At 49.4% G+C, this 13,526-nt stretch overlaps 7 protein-coding genes across 9 annotated transcripts; 2 read left to right on the top strand and 5 right to left on the bottom strand.

Annotated features, from left to right (window-relative positions):
- The first annotated feature begins 119 nt into the window (after positions 1–119).
- FOIG_05693 (uncharacterized protein) lies at positions 120–4,121 on the top strand. 2 transcript variants are annotated; one of them, XM_031204437.1, is made up of 2 exons: positions 120–155; positions 223–4,121. In XM_031204437.1, exon 2 carries the CDS (start codon positions 1,990–1,992, stop codon positions 3,124–3,126), a length of 1,137 nt encoding a protein of 378 aa, XP_031066266.1. In that variant the 5' UTR covers positions 120–155; positions 223–1,989; the 3' UTR covers positions 3,127–4,121. The 2 variants fall into 2 exon arrangements, with proteins under 2 accessions (XP_031066266.1, XP_031066265.1); XM_031204436.1 differs by having other exon boundaries at positions 123–1,366; positions 1,416–4,121.
- Positions 283–1,448, bottom strand: FOIG_05695 (uncharacterized protein; the record flags this gene model as incomplete). Its single annotated transcript, XM_031204439.1, has 4 exons — positions 283–415; positions 468–694; positions 740–1,342; positions 1,404–1,448. 4 exons carry the CDS (start codon positions 1,446–1,448, stop codon positions 283–285), a joined length of 1,008 nt encoding a protein of 335 aa, XP_031066268.1.
- Positions 3,224–4,072, bottom strand: FOIG_05694 (uncharacterized protein; the record flags this gene model as incomplete). The annotated part of the gene is made up of 1 exon (XM_031204438.1): positions 3,224–4,072. The coding sequence occupies one exon, from the start codon at positions 4,070–4,072 to the stop codon at positions 3,224–3,226; it is 849 nt and encodes a 282-aa protein (XP_031066267.1).
- A 384-nt stretch (positions 4,122–4,505) lies between the features above and the next one.
- FOIG_05692 (uncharacterized protein) lies at positions 4,506–6,609 on the bottom strand (the record flags this gene model as incomplete). 2 transcript variants are annotated; one of them, XM_031204435.1, is made up of 5 exons in its annotated part: positions 6,476–6,609; positions 6,039–6,422; positions 5,598–5,984; positions 5,283–5,508; positions 4,515–5,221 (listed from the first exon to the last, which is right to left on the bottom strand). In XM_031204435.1, exons 2-5 carry the CDS (start codon positions 6,312–6,314, stop codon positions 4,515–4,517), a joined length of 1,596 nt encoding a protein of 531 aa, XP_031066264.1. In that variant the 5' UTR covers positions 6,315–6,422; positions 6,476–6,609. The 2 variants fall into 2 exon arrangements, with proteins under 2 accessions (XP_031066263.1, XP_031066264.1); XM_031204434.1 differs by having other exon boundaries at positions 4,506–5,221; positions 6,039–6,564.
- A 790-nt stretch (positions 6,610–7,399) lies between these two features.
- FOIG_05690 (uncharacterized protein) lies at positions 7,400–11,524 on the bottom strand. The gene is made up of 2 exons (XM_031204432.1): positions 9,283–11,524; positions 7,400–9,232 (listed from the first exon to the last, which is right to left on the bottom strand). Exon 2 carries the CDS (start codon positions 8,743–8,745, stop codon positions 7,558–7,560), a length of 1,188 nt encoding a protein of 395 aa, XP_031066261.1. The 5' UTR covers positions 8,746–9,232; positions 9,283–11,524; the 3' UTR covers positions 7,400–7,557.
- FOIG_05691 (uncharacterized protein) lies at positions 9,921–10,468 on the top strand. The gene has a single exon (XM_031204433.1). It carries the CDS (start codon positions 10,064–10,066, stop codon positions 10,406–10,408), a length of 345 nt encoding a protein of 114 aa, XP_031066262.1. The 5' UTR covers positions 9,921–10,063; the 3' UTR covers positions 10,409–10,468.
- Positions 11,525–11,581: 57 nt separating the features above from the next.
- FOIG_05689 (uncharacterized protein) lies at positions 11,582–13,102 on the bottom strand. The gene has a single exon (XM_031204431.1). It carries the CDS (start codon positions 12,729–12,731, stop codon positions 11,979–11,981), a length of 753 nt encoding a protein of 250 aa, XP_031066260.1. The 5' UTR covers positions 12,732–13,102; the 3' UTR covers positions 11,582–11,978.
- Between the last annotated feature and the right edge of the window lie 424 nt (positions 13,103–13,526).

Here is a 13,526-nt window from a genome sequence, read left to right as displayed (position 1 = left end):
TTCCTTATTAGGCTTAGCGCCTCGGTGTTCAGTGTTTTTGATGGGGATAGCGAGTTGCCTAACCCACTGCAATCCAGATTCACATGCTAACGAACATCTACACTCTACTCTCTATGAGACAACATTATCACAATACTTCACCTCATTGCTCTAGGGTAAGAAATTCCTTCTTGAATCATACTTTGGCTTGTCTCGTACTAATACTACGCCATTTGAATGCAGAGGTACTCTAAGAGCGAGGTCTGTGCGTGCTGACCATGATGTTCTCAACAGAGTCGACTCTCAATACGTCGCAGTCAGTCTCTGGACCAAGTAGTCACCACTGTTGATACCCTCATACTTCTTATCTTTCTCCGTACCGAACGTCCCCGGAATCGCCTCAATATAGCTTCTGAAGTTGGGGTTACAAAAGTATCTGCCACCAAGTTAGTCTGACAACGCCACAGGTAAAACACTACTATACTCACGCAATGCTGTAGCGAGGTGGGTAAGATTCAGCTTGCTTCTGCGGTGGCTCAACAACTCTATGAATAGTGCTCTTGATGGTATCGTTGCTCCATCTCGCAAGCAAGTCGCCGGCATTAACGACGACTGTGCCTTCGATTGGTGTCGCATCGACAAATTGTCCTGTTGGACTCTTGACTTGGAGTCCCCCTCGAGCATCCTGGAAGAGAAGAGTGATGGATCCATAGTCCTGTTCTGGGGTTAGGGCGAAACTCGTATGGTCAGGAGAACTTACGCTATGTGCACCAGCTCGAACGGTGCCTGGATTCGTTTTGAAGATATTGGACTGAACGGCTGGATAATGCAATAGCCGCAGCGTATTGTCTCCGACGTCGACAAAAGAGTCAAAGAATCTATCATCGAGCCCCATTCCAACAGCAATAGCCTTCATGACCTCCACGTGCAGTTGGCGGCACTGCTCAAAGAATCCAAGCATGTCCTTTCGAAACCCAACAAGGTCGCCGGTTTCTTCAAGCCATCTATTCGGATATCCGGGCTCATCTTCACGGCCAATCTCGAGACTCTCTTTCAAGTCCGGCAAAGCAGCACGCACTTTCTCAACCTCCTGGATATCCTTGAGCTGACTGACTTTCTCGCGCCCAGGGGCTGAATAGCCTCGGTTTGCCTCTGGAGTTGTCCAGACTACCCCCATCTTCTTCTCCAGGGGCTCATTGAAGAAGCGGGCTGATAGATTAAATGCATGCTGTAAGTCTTTGGGAAGGATGGGATGGTTTTTGAGATAGATGAATCCAGCTGTTTTGAAACCGTCAAGAATGGCATTGGCTGTTTCATTACGCTCTACGGGAGTTCCGCTGAGGAAGCGCGAGAAGTCAATGAGCTTGAAACAGGAGAGGCTTAGTTGGTAAGAGTTGCAGTCTGCTGGGCATTGGATTACTGACGGGAATTGATAGACCCTCCTTGCTCACAGCTAAACCTGAGGCCATGGCAATAGCACTCGTAGAGGGAATATAGTCGAGAGGAAAAACGAATAGAAAGGAATTGCAGTATTTCAAAACAGATTGCAAAGAAAAAGAGTCGTGGGGGATGTCTTTAAGTTTGCCGGCATCTGCTAGCTACATATACATAGGCACAACACCTCTAATACAGGCCGATAAGCGTGACGGCACATTCCTCGAGTTGGCAATTAGAAACGAAAGAGGCTTACCGGCGGCCAACGCCTAACCCCTCAACGGTTACTGATAAGCGGGTGATAGGACTTCGCAAGGTTATAGTGATAACAGCCATGCGGGGTTGGTATCAATCTCAATCGCTCCCCAGTAGCATCTTATGCGTGTCTCTCAACTTGGGTAAACCGATTTGTTGATCTGCAACGTTGCTGCGGCTTGGCCCGCAAGAGCTGATAGTGAGTGTGTGCTGGCTGTGCCTCGTCCAGACATTCTAGTTTGCTTCTTTACTCACTCGGAGCTTTGTGCAATTTCCAATCTCACACTTCTACCATTGCCTCTTCTCAGAAGCCGAAAGACCATGTCGTCCTCTTCCCCCCTCGTGGTAGACATACACACACACATGTACCCTCCCTCATATATCCGAATCCTGGAATCGCGTTCTAAAATCCCCCTCGTCCGCAAGTTTTCTCAAGCACCTGATCCAAGACTCATCCTTCTGGAGGCTGAGGTCAAAGCATTGGAAGAAGCGACACAAAACCCTGAGGCAAAACCACCCGGACGGCCTCTAACGTCGCACTATGCATCACTTGCGCAAAAGTTGCACTTCATGGATACGCACAGGATTGATATATCTGTCATATCCCTAGCGAACCCGTGGCTAGACTTTCTAAGCCCTTCAGAGTCCGGCGCAATCGCGCAGTCCGTCAATGAAGAATTCTCGCGCATGTGCAGCGACAACCCTGGAAGACTCTTTTTCTTCGGAACACTTCCTTTGACAGCAGCTCTCGAGACTGTGCTGGCCTCTATAGAGCATCTTCGGATCCTCAGATACTGCCGTGGGGTCATCCTGGGCACTTCAGGGCTCGGGAAGGGCCTAGACGACCCTGATCTTCTCCCCATCTTCGAGGCTCTCGCAACAACAGGACTAACTGTTTTCCTACATCCTCACTACGGTCTCCCGAATGATGTCTGGGGACCTCGAGCGAGCGCCGAATACGGCCATGTGCTTCCCTTGGCCCTCGGTTTCCCTATGGAGACAACAATCGCCGTCGCCAGGATGTACTTGGCTGGTGTTTTCGACAAAGTCCCAGAACTGCGCATGATCCTCGCTCACAGTGGTGGAACCCTGCCTTTCCTCGCTGGCAGGATCGAAAGCTGCATCGCGCATGACGGGCAGCTGCTTCGTGAAGGCAAGCTAACCAAGGACCGCCGAACAGTGTGGGAGGTGTTGAGGGAGCAGGTTTATCTTGATGCTGTTATTTACTCAGAAGTTGGGCTCAAGGCGGCTGTCCAAGCTAGCGGTGCTGATAGGCTTATGTTTGGCACAGATCACCCCTTCTTTCCACCACTTACGACTGATGAACAGGGGGAATGGGAGAGCGTGAGCCTGAACGCAGAGGCCGTTGCTCTTGCAGTGGGACAAGACACGGGGGACTTCAAGAACGTTATGGGGATGAACGCTGTCAAAATATTGCGGCTCGACGCAGAATCGTGATTCTAGGGGCATGTATTAGCGCGAGATAAAACACTCCTTGTGTATAGACATAGCTACCAACCTTATTCCGTGTCCTTTCTCTAAAAGACTTTCCCAGTTACGAAACAGATGCATGCTCCGCAAATCGAACCTCAGCCTGGTGTATCCTCGTTTTGGCATCAAGTAGACCTTGCTCCGCTTGTTGGTACTCTTCAGGGGTCGCTTCTTTCTGCTGTAAATTCCTGACTGCCTGAACCGCGCGGAGTTTGTCGCAAACAAGCTCCCAGTAAAATTTTTGTTCAGTACCGAAGTCAACCGGGAAGTCGCCTGGTACATCCATGGCACCATTGATCGGTCCAGATGCAGGCTTGCCGTCTGCAGCCTCCGCGGCCCTTCGTGACTTGCGCAGAAACTTCTCTCTCGCCTCGTCCTGTTTCTTCTTCTCTTTCTTCTCCTTCAGTCGTCGGCGTGCTTCCGCAAGGTCTTCGACTTCTTGCGCAGCAGCGGCTTGGCGCCTTTCCTCCTCCTCGCGCATGCGTCTCTGTTCAACCAATCGTGACCTCTCCTTCTCGATCTCTTGCTTCTCCCGCTGCTCCTTTTCCTCTCTCTGTACCTTCCAAGCATTCTCTCGCGCCTCGAGGTCGTCAACGAAAGCCTTGCGCTGCTTGTCCATGGTCTCGCGCTCTTGTTTTCGTAGCAGGGCAGCCTTGATGGCGCCGTCATAAGCGCCGCGCGCCCCTGGCTCAGATAGGATGTCGCGGGCGCGTTCGAAAAGCTGCCATTTTTCCGCATCGAAGTTGTCGCCTGCTTTGTCGGGATGGTATTTCAGAGATCGCTTGCGCCATGCGCGATGGATGTCTTCCTTTGGTGTTAGGGCATCGATGCCGAGAAGTTCATAGAGGTCTACATCTTTGGAAGCATATTCTTGAGCGAATTGCAGCAAATCGGCGGCTTTTGTGTCAGACATATTGAGCCTGCTGGATCATATGTTGCTCGTAAATAACTGTTCGAGTGTGTGGAGAAAGGCAGAAGCTTAGACAATAGACAGGCTTGGTTGAAGAATCACGAAAGCACGTGACCTCAGAACCATGAAGCCTTTGAGATGGGACTGTATTTGATAAAAGACTATTAAGATGGATGAACATCTTGTGTCTCAAACAATCCACTTATTATGACTGACTTTCCAAATGCGAGGCGTTGGCGCCTCGTATGGCCCAAAACATATACCCATCCTAAGCGTCAGAAGACTTGCTAAGGTCTTAGACCTGGGTGAGAAAATAAACTCTTCAGAGGGTATGCTAAACTCATCATAAGATATCATAAAATATTATAATATTATCTAAGTCTTTTCACCCCTTAGGACTTAGTCAGAGGTTTTCTGCCACCTCCTAGCCATCAAGCCAGGGCCTTCAACTATTTATCGTGTCCGCAAAATGATACACATTCGGTGATCCTGCTGACAAGTTGAGTAAGTATCGTTCATAGGGTCCTAAAGGCTCTTCAACCATTATTCGTTGTCTTGTCTCTTTGGGGCCATCACTCTCGTTGCCGACGTATTCCCAAACCCATCGCCCCTTCGACCAATCGTTAGGATGGCCCATATGATCTTTTCCACCGTTCGGACACCAACCAGGCTGGAATGGAACTGGATCGCTATATTTCTCCCGCGTTCGTTTGAGTTTCCAGTTACTGAGCAAAGCTGGGCAGTCCCAGACGTGCTCATCATTCAAGCCGAGACCTTTGCAGGCAAGCCTGATTCGTACGGAGCTGTGTATTCGCTCGTTTGTATCAAGAAGGTATCTTGACTTATCGCATTTCGATTGGCGGTCAGTTGGTCTATACAGACCTGGTGTACGAACTGTTTGGCCAGAGAGTTTGTAGAGGAGGCCTGGAGCTTTACTTATTGTCCCCAGTCCCCAAGGCCTAAATGGGCGGTTGTTCTCGTAGATTGGGTTTATTGCCCACTGGCGCTTCTTTGTTTTCTCTCTCCTCTTCCTCGACTTTATGCTGAGTTTTGAGGGGGTCTTGTGGTAGAATTTGAAGTTCTGGAAGAAGCATCGTTCCAGTGCAGGGAGGTCGAACTCAACCCCAATGGAAGCCAGTTGGTCCATCATCCCTATTTCCAAGTCAGTGTCTAGGTACAAGGTAGTTTGGCATAAGCTGCAAGGAATCCTCACATGCAAGTGTGATGTTTGACATGCCCTGATCTTCCCATCCGCCACCACAGTTACCATGGTTCCCAGGAAACCATACCTGCCTGAGATCCGTTGTATATTTGTTCTCCGGGAGCCTCTCCCAGACCGCTGGTGTGAAGGGGGGTCTTGTTTCATCCAGGGCGAGGGCCTGGAACGCATGTTCGATTCTATCTGACAGATTTGTGTCATGCCACTTAAACGTAAGAAGCTGGTCAGCAACCCGAGTTCTTGAAGATTGGGAGGTGAGACTTATTCGTCATTGTCGGCACGAATTCCCAGTTTCTCCAGCCATAAAACTCTAGGAATTCCGAGGCTACCCACGGTATCCCAGACGCCCACTGCTTTAATGGTGATGATGTCGCCTTCTCCTTCACTCCGCCTCACACGAGTGTAGCCGAGTTGCTCCAAGCGAGCCCTGTAAGCGTCTGCAGCGTCCTTCCCTTTGGGTTTATTAGGGAATGGAATGTTAGGGAAGGGATCTTCATAATCATCGTCCATCCAATGCTGCATATCTTTGAAGATAGGATAGAAGAACTCAACACCTTCCCGCGTGAGTAGGCCTAGATTGCCAATCATGCCTGCCACAGAACGGACTGTAAAGGCACCTCGGGAGAAACCAACAAGTATTATTTCATCGCCATCCATATAGTTGGAACATAAAAACGAATATGTCTCCCGCATACGCTAGAAGAAACGGTCAGCCAATATCCTTCATTCTGATGCTCCGACAACCCTCACCTCTGCGAGTCCCATACCAAAAGCGCCGCCAGTAATACTATCGAGTACGTTGCTACCTGTACCAACACCTGACTCATAGTTGACAACTTGAAGCTTGCCATCGCTGCACCTCTTCTCAAAGCAACGGGATATTCGAGTAACGTTAGAAGGTATCTGAAGAGAGCCTTCTTTTCTTAGCAAGCCGGCTTCTTCGTAGCCATTGTCACTATCCATCCAGGTGCCATCGCAACAAGCGATCAACCGCTTGATGGTCTTAGGGGCAGTTTCTGTAGCCATCGTAGAGATACAATCCCGCGGGACGTGCGTTTCAGACGTCAAGAAAATAATGAGATGGTATTCGTAAACGATGGTTACGATGTAAGAAGTTCAGTGCGGCAGCTTCGACTATTAAATAAGTCCAGAACGGCATAAAACAACGATGAAGGCTGAAGACTCACAAATGCATCACCGAGCCGTCAAATGTCAGCTCCTGAGAACTTTGCCATCCATGAGATAAATTAAGCGACAGGCCAAGACTATCCCCGGTCTCAACCACAGGGCTGAGGCTCGCGAGATTACATAGTGTACAGTCAGACGACGATCCAGGTGTTAATTTCAACCTTCCAGCAAGCCAAGGTCGCAGCAAAAGTACTTAATTCGAGGTCGCTGGTTTAATTCAATTGCAAGACTGATCAAAGTCCGCGAATGGGCTTTTGCAACCCGGCCCTTGTTGTACAGAGACATGGTAAAGTTGGGGTCCGCAGCAATGCAAGCTGTTGCTTACTGCCTGTTTACCTGCTAAAGAGGGCAAACACAGCGACTTGAGCCCCTTGTCCAACAAGATACCGATCCACATAAGGCGTAAGGGCTAACTTGCTACGTATTTTCAGTGGTCAACTTCGCGATGATCTTGTCCCTGACTCTATGTCAGACTAGCCCAGGTGAGCCTTCTCACTGGCTAATATAACCTCAATCCTCAAGGTACTCTTGTTGGTCAGCATCGTTCAGTTTTCGCTCCAACTCGAATTCTGTGCATAGCCACGATGCCCTGAAAGAAACACTGTAGCCTTAAAGTGCGATGATCAATTCAAGGGCTCATGACTGGTGGCAGTGTGAGCTTGCGCCATGCCTCACAACTTTATATACTTACCTATATTGGGACATGGAATCAACGTCCTACACGGACCAGTACATTTACTCCAGAGTCAACTCACCTCTGAAGGCTATCATGGAATACCTTCCAACGGATTGGTTCGGCCGTTGCCTTGTCCAGGAAACGTAGTTAGGAGGATCGCATGATCCGATTATTCCGCCGTGCTACTGTAATAATATGATACTATCGTGGACCATCTTTTCATGGCAAGGTGTAACCACTGACAAGGGCTCTGTCTCAAGAACAAGGTACAGTTTGGCGATGAGCCAAGCGCTTGATAAAAACAAAGAAAGAATCTTAGTGAATATATTCAGATCTGCCTCTATCTGAGACTTATAAGTATTGTATTTATACAGTATTTTACAGCACAACTTCATGTTTACTGCTCTACTTTTCATTTCTCTGATTCTCAGCATCGAGCCCTCCTCTCAACCAATCCGGCACAAAAGCTTTAACCTTTACTCTATTGCGGCTTTCCTCCTCGCCCCAGTCTAGCACAAACTCGTCCTCGGGGTTGAAAGCTCCCGACGCCGCATCTCCCGGCAGTGTCACATCAGTCATGATCTCGAGGCGGCACAGCCCGAGCCCAATGTTTCCCACACCCTTGAGCCACTTGCCGGCGCTTCGACCTCTTTTCTCAAATCGTCCGATACTTGTGTCTCGTGGTATCATGTCTGCGGTCACACTCTCGAGAGAAGACGTCGTATCGTCTGCGTGATACTGAAGTGTTGTCGGCGGTGCATGCTCCTTTTCGTAGACTACACAGGGCAGAATTCGTTTGCGAACTACACCACGATGTCTAGTGCGGATTGTAAGTTCCTGACCAACATAGCAGCCTTTGTGGAAATCGATTCCTTTCATAATATCCATATTCGTTTCCTGAGGAAGAGCATGCTCTCGAGATATTTCATCTTGACCTTCGGGAATACCATTTAGGTATCTTCGTATTGTGTAAGCTTCCTGAGTGCTTGGTTCGAGATCGATCTGGGGAGGGTGCTGATCCAGTTGCAGTAGCCGATATCCCAGACCAGGGGCTCTTGGATCCTGAAGAGAAAAGTTGGCCGACTTGACGATTGAGCTAGAGTTCGCAGAATTTGAGTCATCCCACGCATGCCAAACTGTCGCCTCATCATTTTCCAATAAGCGAACGGCTAGCTTTGCTCTGAGCTTGTAACGCTTAATATGTTTCGCGAGCGTAGATGCTTGGTCTGCATCAACTTCAATCAGATACCCTGGCTCCTCGGCCGAAGCTCCCGAAGTATTGTGATTTGGGTAGATGAACACATCGTAGAGTACTCTGCCAGTCGCAGTCAGGAAAGCAGCATAGAACCCATCACTCCTCGGTTTTCCATCCTCCGTGGTCACGTTGGCAGTCACAATTCCCTGCAGAAACTTTGCTGAGTCTGGGCCGGTGACGGATATGAGCCTTCGTGAAGTCAACGATGTGTATCCGGAAAGAGGCGGCGGGGGAGGAGAAAGCGAAGTCGCGAATTGGCGCCGTTGCAGCCGGTAAGTACGGCATATGAGGCCCGGAGAAAGATCGTGGGCGAGTGCTCGCCTCGGGAGAAGTCGCATGTTGGCGAGTGTGCGGTTTTATCAAGACGTCGACTTGTTTTACACTGAGAAGGCCATTGATTTGATCGACGAAAAGCTACACAATGACGTACTGACAACGCTTGGTCCGTGCATTTGGCTCGCTCACGGACTTCGGACTTTGGCAATCCACGAGAACAAGATCTACATTCTGATCCCCCAAGTCCGAAGTTTATTATGCGGAGGAGTTTACTGCTTATCCTTATTCCCGAGCTTCAGTCGGTATGGTCTTTAAATATCATTTAACTAATGGCCATCAACTAATATCGTGGGTGTATCGTCAGAGCGGTCAGCATTAGCCATGAGCAACTTAGGTGGTCAGCAATATTTACGAGAGCTCTGAGATCAGCAATTGAATTAATAGCCAAGAGATGGTGCTTAGATGATGCCCCACGTTGTGATTATTGTCTTTGTTCAAAACATATCGTGAATGCTAGCCCGTTGACTGGCTAGCCCCATACCGAGTCGTCTCCCAGTACGTCAGCAGCTCACCCTCAAAACTGGCAATAGATAACATACAAGTAGTGTGCTGTGGTGATCAGCAGACCCCTATGTTAGACTCAGCGTTAACTAGTCAAGCTTATCAGAACCGCCTGGTTTGCTCCCGCAATCCCGATAGCAGAAGGCCTATTACCTAGGTGTTTCGGCATGAGATCAAGTCCATCTCGGTCACACAGGCCACTTCCCCGGACTCGTCTAAATCCCAGCGGCCTGACACCTGAAAAGCCAATGGGACGCGTTCCTGAAGTCCGATTTCCGGCCCGGGATTGCTCGGAGTGGAAAGCGGAAAGATGTGGGCCATTTTCAGGTCCTGTGACCGACCAACGCCGGCCGATACGACGCCGTGGCTCCAATAATGTCCGTATCGGACCTTGTGTGAATTTTATCGATAGGTGGGCTTGCCTGGCTTGCGCAAGAGTTACAGATCTGATACAGAGAACGCGCAATATAGACCCAGAAAACGCACAAGGTTCCATGAAGAATCTATGTGTTGAAAGATTGCGTGTATGTGACAAATTCACCATTCTCTCATTCGATCCTCGCATTCTGATACTGAGTATTGGAGCATACGCGTATGCGTAACGAGCGATAATGAGCGATAACTAATGAACAGGGGCCTATCTGGTCTTATCAATCTCATGATCTGTGATCTTCCATCTAACCCCGGCTTCCCCCCAAACTCCTTCTAGAGATCGACTTTTAGCTCAACGGACAATGCTTCCGAACACGAAGGCTCAAGCTTCCCCTTCCTTCTCAGCTACGTGGTTATTGTTAAGAAGACCGTGCATAATCATACATAATGCCATGGCAAAAGGTCCAGACACCTCGCTTAAGCATGAAGCAGTCAATTCTCCTTTACCGCCTCTATCAAGCCAGTAAGGGGCTAGCTGAGCACATTCGTTCGCAAACTGAGTCGATAAAGGTGCATAGTACGTGCTTGAAACCTTACCTGTACAATGTCCTGTCCAGTGCTGTCCTGCCAGGTCAGCCGTCGGTGAGAGGCCCAGAAGCGGTCAGCTCAGCTTGCTTGAGCAAGACACGCCCTGGGCCCTTGCATGGTGAATGGTATGTACCTGAGATTATGGGGCCGCGAGCCTCTCGGCTAAGAAAGCCAAGAAGGCAACGAGAGGCTATTAGTGGGTAATGAGATCGAGTGGCTAGGAAACGTGTTCATGAATTTTAAGGAATAAGAAAGAAAACTCGCGTCCCTTCTTTCCCAGGTCCATCTCATCGTGATGCACCGGACAGGAGAATTCATATTGGGCGTCTTGTCTCTGCCTAAGTAATGGAGCCCTGACCCGTCAGTACGTAAGGTTTTAAAGAATTCAACTCTAAAGCGGAGACGACCCGCGCACGCAAATTTTGTCATGGTTCTATCCTTGTTCACGATTGAGTTGTCTATGTCGACTTTTCGTAAAATATTTGAAAAGTCTGAAGAAAACCACCACCTGTGGAACGCTGGATCCAGTTGGACCCATTTGAGGCTCGATGCGGCGATGGCTGGTGGGGGATGATGAAAAACTACTGTTAGTGGAAGATCGAAGCATAAAAAGATCGTAATATTGGGCATTGAATGACTCCTCAGGGATGTTCTGATAGTTCTGCCAAGCCTGTATTCGTAAGTCCTTCTCCTTCAGCCAAGGGATGGAAATGGCGGGCGGGCTATGCGGCCTGGGCGGTTTCGTCCGTCTGTAATTTTTGCCTGGGCTTTTTTCTTTTTGTTGTCATCACGGGCCATGCTTCTGCGCCCTGGCGTCGTCGTTTCCAGCCATCGGGGCTTGGTAATGTCCGCTGATAGTCATTGTCATGATTGATGTCAAACGAGCCTTTCTTCGACTACTGCTATGTCGCTGACATAGCAAGAATGGAGAATTGAATGTCTCCGCTGACAAAACTCCGACCGTTATAGACGCCCCAATGTGTACAGTTCATGTATCGTGATTGGGTATCACAAACCCTGATGGTTGGGACGTCAAGGTCTTTGGTGATGGGCGGGCCTGGCTGATGAATCATTCACCGCAATCGAAGGAAAAAATCTATAGAGCAAAAGGGGCGTGCATTGGAGGAGTCGGTGTAGCACTGCCAAGATTCCGCACGCCCTTGACGGGTCTCACGGGCACCGCCTGTTGGTCCAAAGACACCCCGATCGGACTTGGGCTTGCGACCGATCCCGATACTCTCAGTTATCACGAAATTTTTACCGCTGATAAGGATATCAGCCGGCGAGTATGGCGTCAACGCCGGTTACCATGAGATAGCCGGCTGCTGACCGAGGCATAGCATAGTATGGTTCACAGTTTGCAAGGAGATTCAAGAATGATATGATAGTTTTGAATGTTTTTCTTGTTTATTTTTTTGGGCTAATGAAAGCCTCTTTTGCTGAGCTATCTACCATTGGGGCGAAGCCTATCGAAGGCTGCCACTCAACCGTATTGCCGGGAGCGGCACCCAATCATGATAATATCCAATTCCCATCTGTCTGGTACAGTCCCTTCTTTGTCCTTCGTAGAGTGGTGAAATCCTTCTTTGTAATAACACAATGAAAACCGTAAAGTCATATCCTTTGTAACTAAAAGAAAATGCAAAAATGCTTTTTGTTGTATCCAGATCCGTGTGGTATCCCTTTGTATAGTAAACGCCATGCAATGCCGCCATCGCTTTGTATGTGAAACAAGTCGCTAAAATCACAAATCAATCATCGAATGAGTTCCCGCTTAGTAGACCGAGATGGCCGACACAAGCCTCGCAGGGTTTCGAGGTGGCAGGTAGTACTCCTCATCGTAGAGTGAATTGGATTCTTGTTCTTGTTGCGACTGCTCCTTAACATCCTTCTCGTCGAAGGTGAGGATGGACTGAGGCGGCGATGGAGGCATTGAGTCATCGTCAGATGAATCTGAGTCGTGGTCGACAAGCTCGGGTGGCGAGTTGGAGTGAGATGGTGTTCGAACAAGCTCTAGCTGAGCGTAGTCCTCCTCAAGATCATCCTCCTCCATGTCTTCGTCGAGCTCGATGTGTGTGATTCGGGGGCTCATGGGCTTGACGGGAAGAGAAGTGCTGGTCATCTCGACGTCGTCATCCTCTGAATCGTAGTCGTCGGAATCCGAAGAGTCTGAGTCGTAGTCATCCTCATCCTCTTCTTCGACGATGTTGTCGGCCCACTGCACCCTTCGTTCTTGCTGGGCATTGGTTGCTCCTCGGACGGATTGGTTGAACCATCGTTCTTGTTCTCGCTCAGCATCGGCAAGCTCGAGCATCAAAGAATCGAGGAGATTGGCGTGACCGACAAGCAGGCGGAGGTCATGATCGGGCTGAGCAGCCTCGCGAGAGAGCTTGGCTCGAGCCTTGTGGGCGAGGTAGTAAGTTTGTGTGATAGACATGTTCTTCTTGAGTGTAGACTGTCGGAGAGAAGAAGTCTTAGAGGCAGTTGGCCTATGAATGGAAGTGGTGGTTGTTGTTGTAGTCGACATATTGAAAAAGAGGACCCAGATAAGGTAGGGGTCTTTGTCCTATGTATATAATGGCGGTTTGATGTTGTGAGTCAAGGCAGCGATCCCGATTGCGGCAGGCTTGAAGTTAGCGCAGGAATGTCGGCTGTGGTGACAATGACTTGTGGGATTAGGTGATAAGGTGCTAGTCGAGTCCGTGTGTTTGTCTGAGAGGACTGTGGAGATAGTTGACCTTGATAGAAGCTTTTGAGGCTGATTAGTAGTTGTTGTGTTTATCTGATTGATGTTGTGGGAGAAATGGATCTTGGAACGGGGGGGATCCGAATCTTTTAACTCCAGTGATCCTTTACGGACTTTTCATGTTGTCTCACGGGTGTGGCATGGGATTATGAGTTATGCCCGACACGCCGCTAAGCGGACTTTGCGCACGCGGACCCGAGGAGTGCGAGAAATGTCCACAGTCCCCATTGCAAAGCAAGGGCCAAGGTTCGAAGGGTGTGTGGCTTAGTGATGATTGACATGGATGTGGGTGTGTGTGGACGGATGACTCTTAGACACCGCGAAGCCGCGAAGCTTAGAAAGATCCACCCAAAAGGCTCCCACGGCACATCGATTTGCACATGGCCCCTGTACCTTTCTGTCGTTTACTGGATGACATGACTGACACGACACGTCTCTGTCTCTGTCTCTGTCTCCATCCGGCAGCGAAACATCCCCGTCCGCGGCCCCGATGTAGCGGGCGGACGTTACGGAAGTCCATGTCAATCCTCGGGCTTGGGTACCTCGGTCAGGCCGCTACTTGACAGCCCCAGCACA

This window comes from Fusarium odoratissimum, assembly GCF_000260195.1.
Source record: "Fusarium odoratissimum NRRL 54006 unplaced genomic scaffold supercont1.7, whole genome shotgun sequence".
Lineage (NCBI taxonomy): Eukaryota > Fungi > Ascomycota > Sordariomycetes > Hypocreales > Nectriaceae > Fusarium > Fusarium odoratissimum.
The sequence above is the reverse complement of the archived record's forward strand: the minus strand, read 5'-3'. Positions and strand labels throughout refer to the sequence as shown.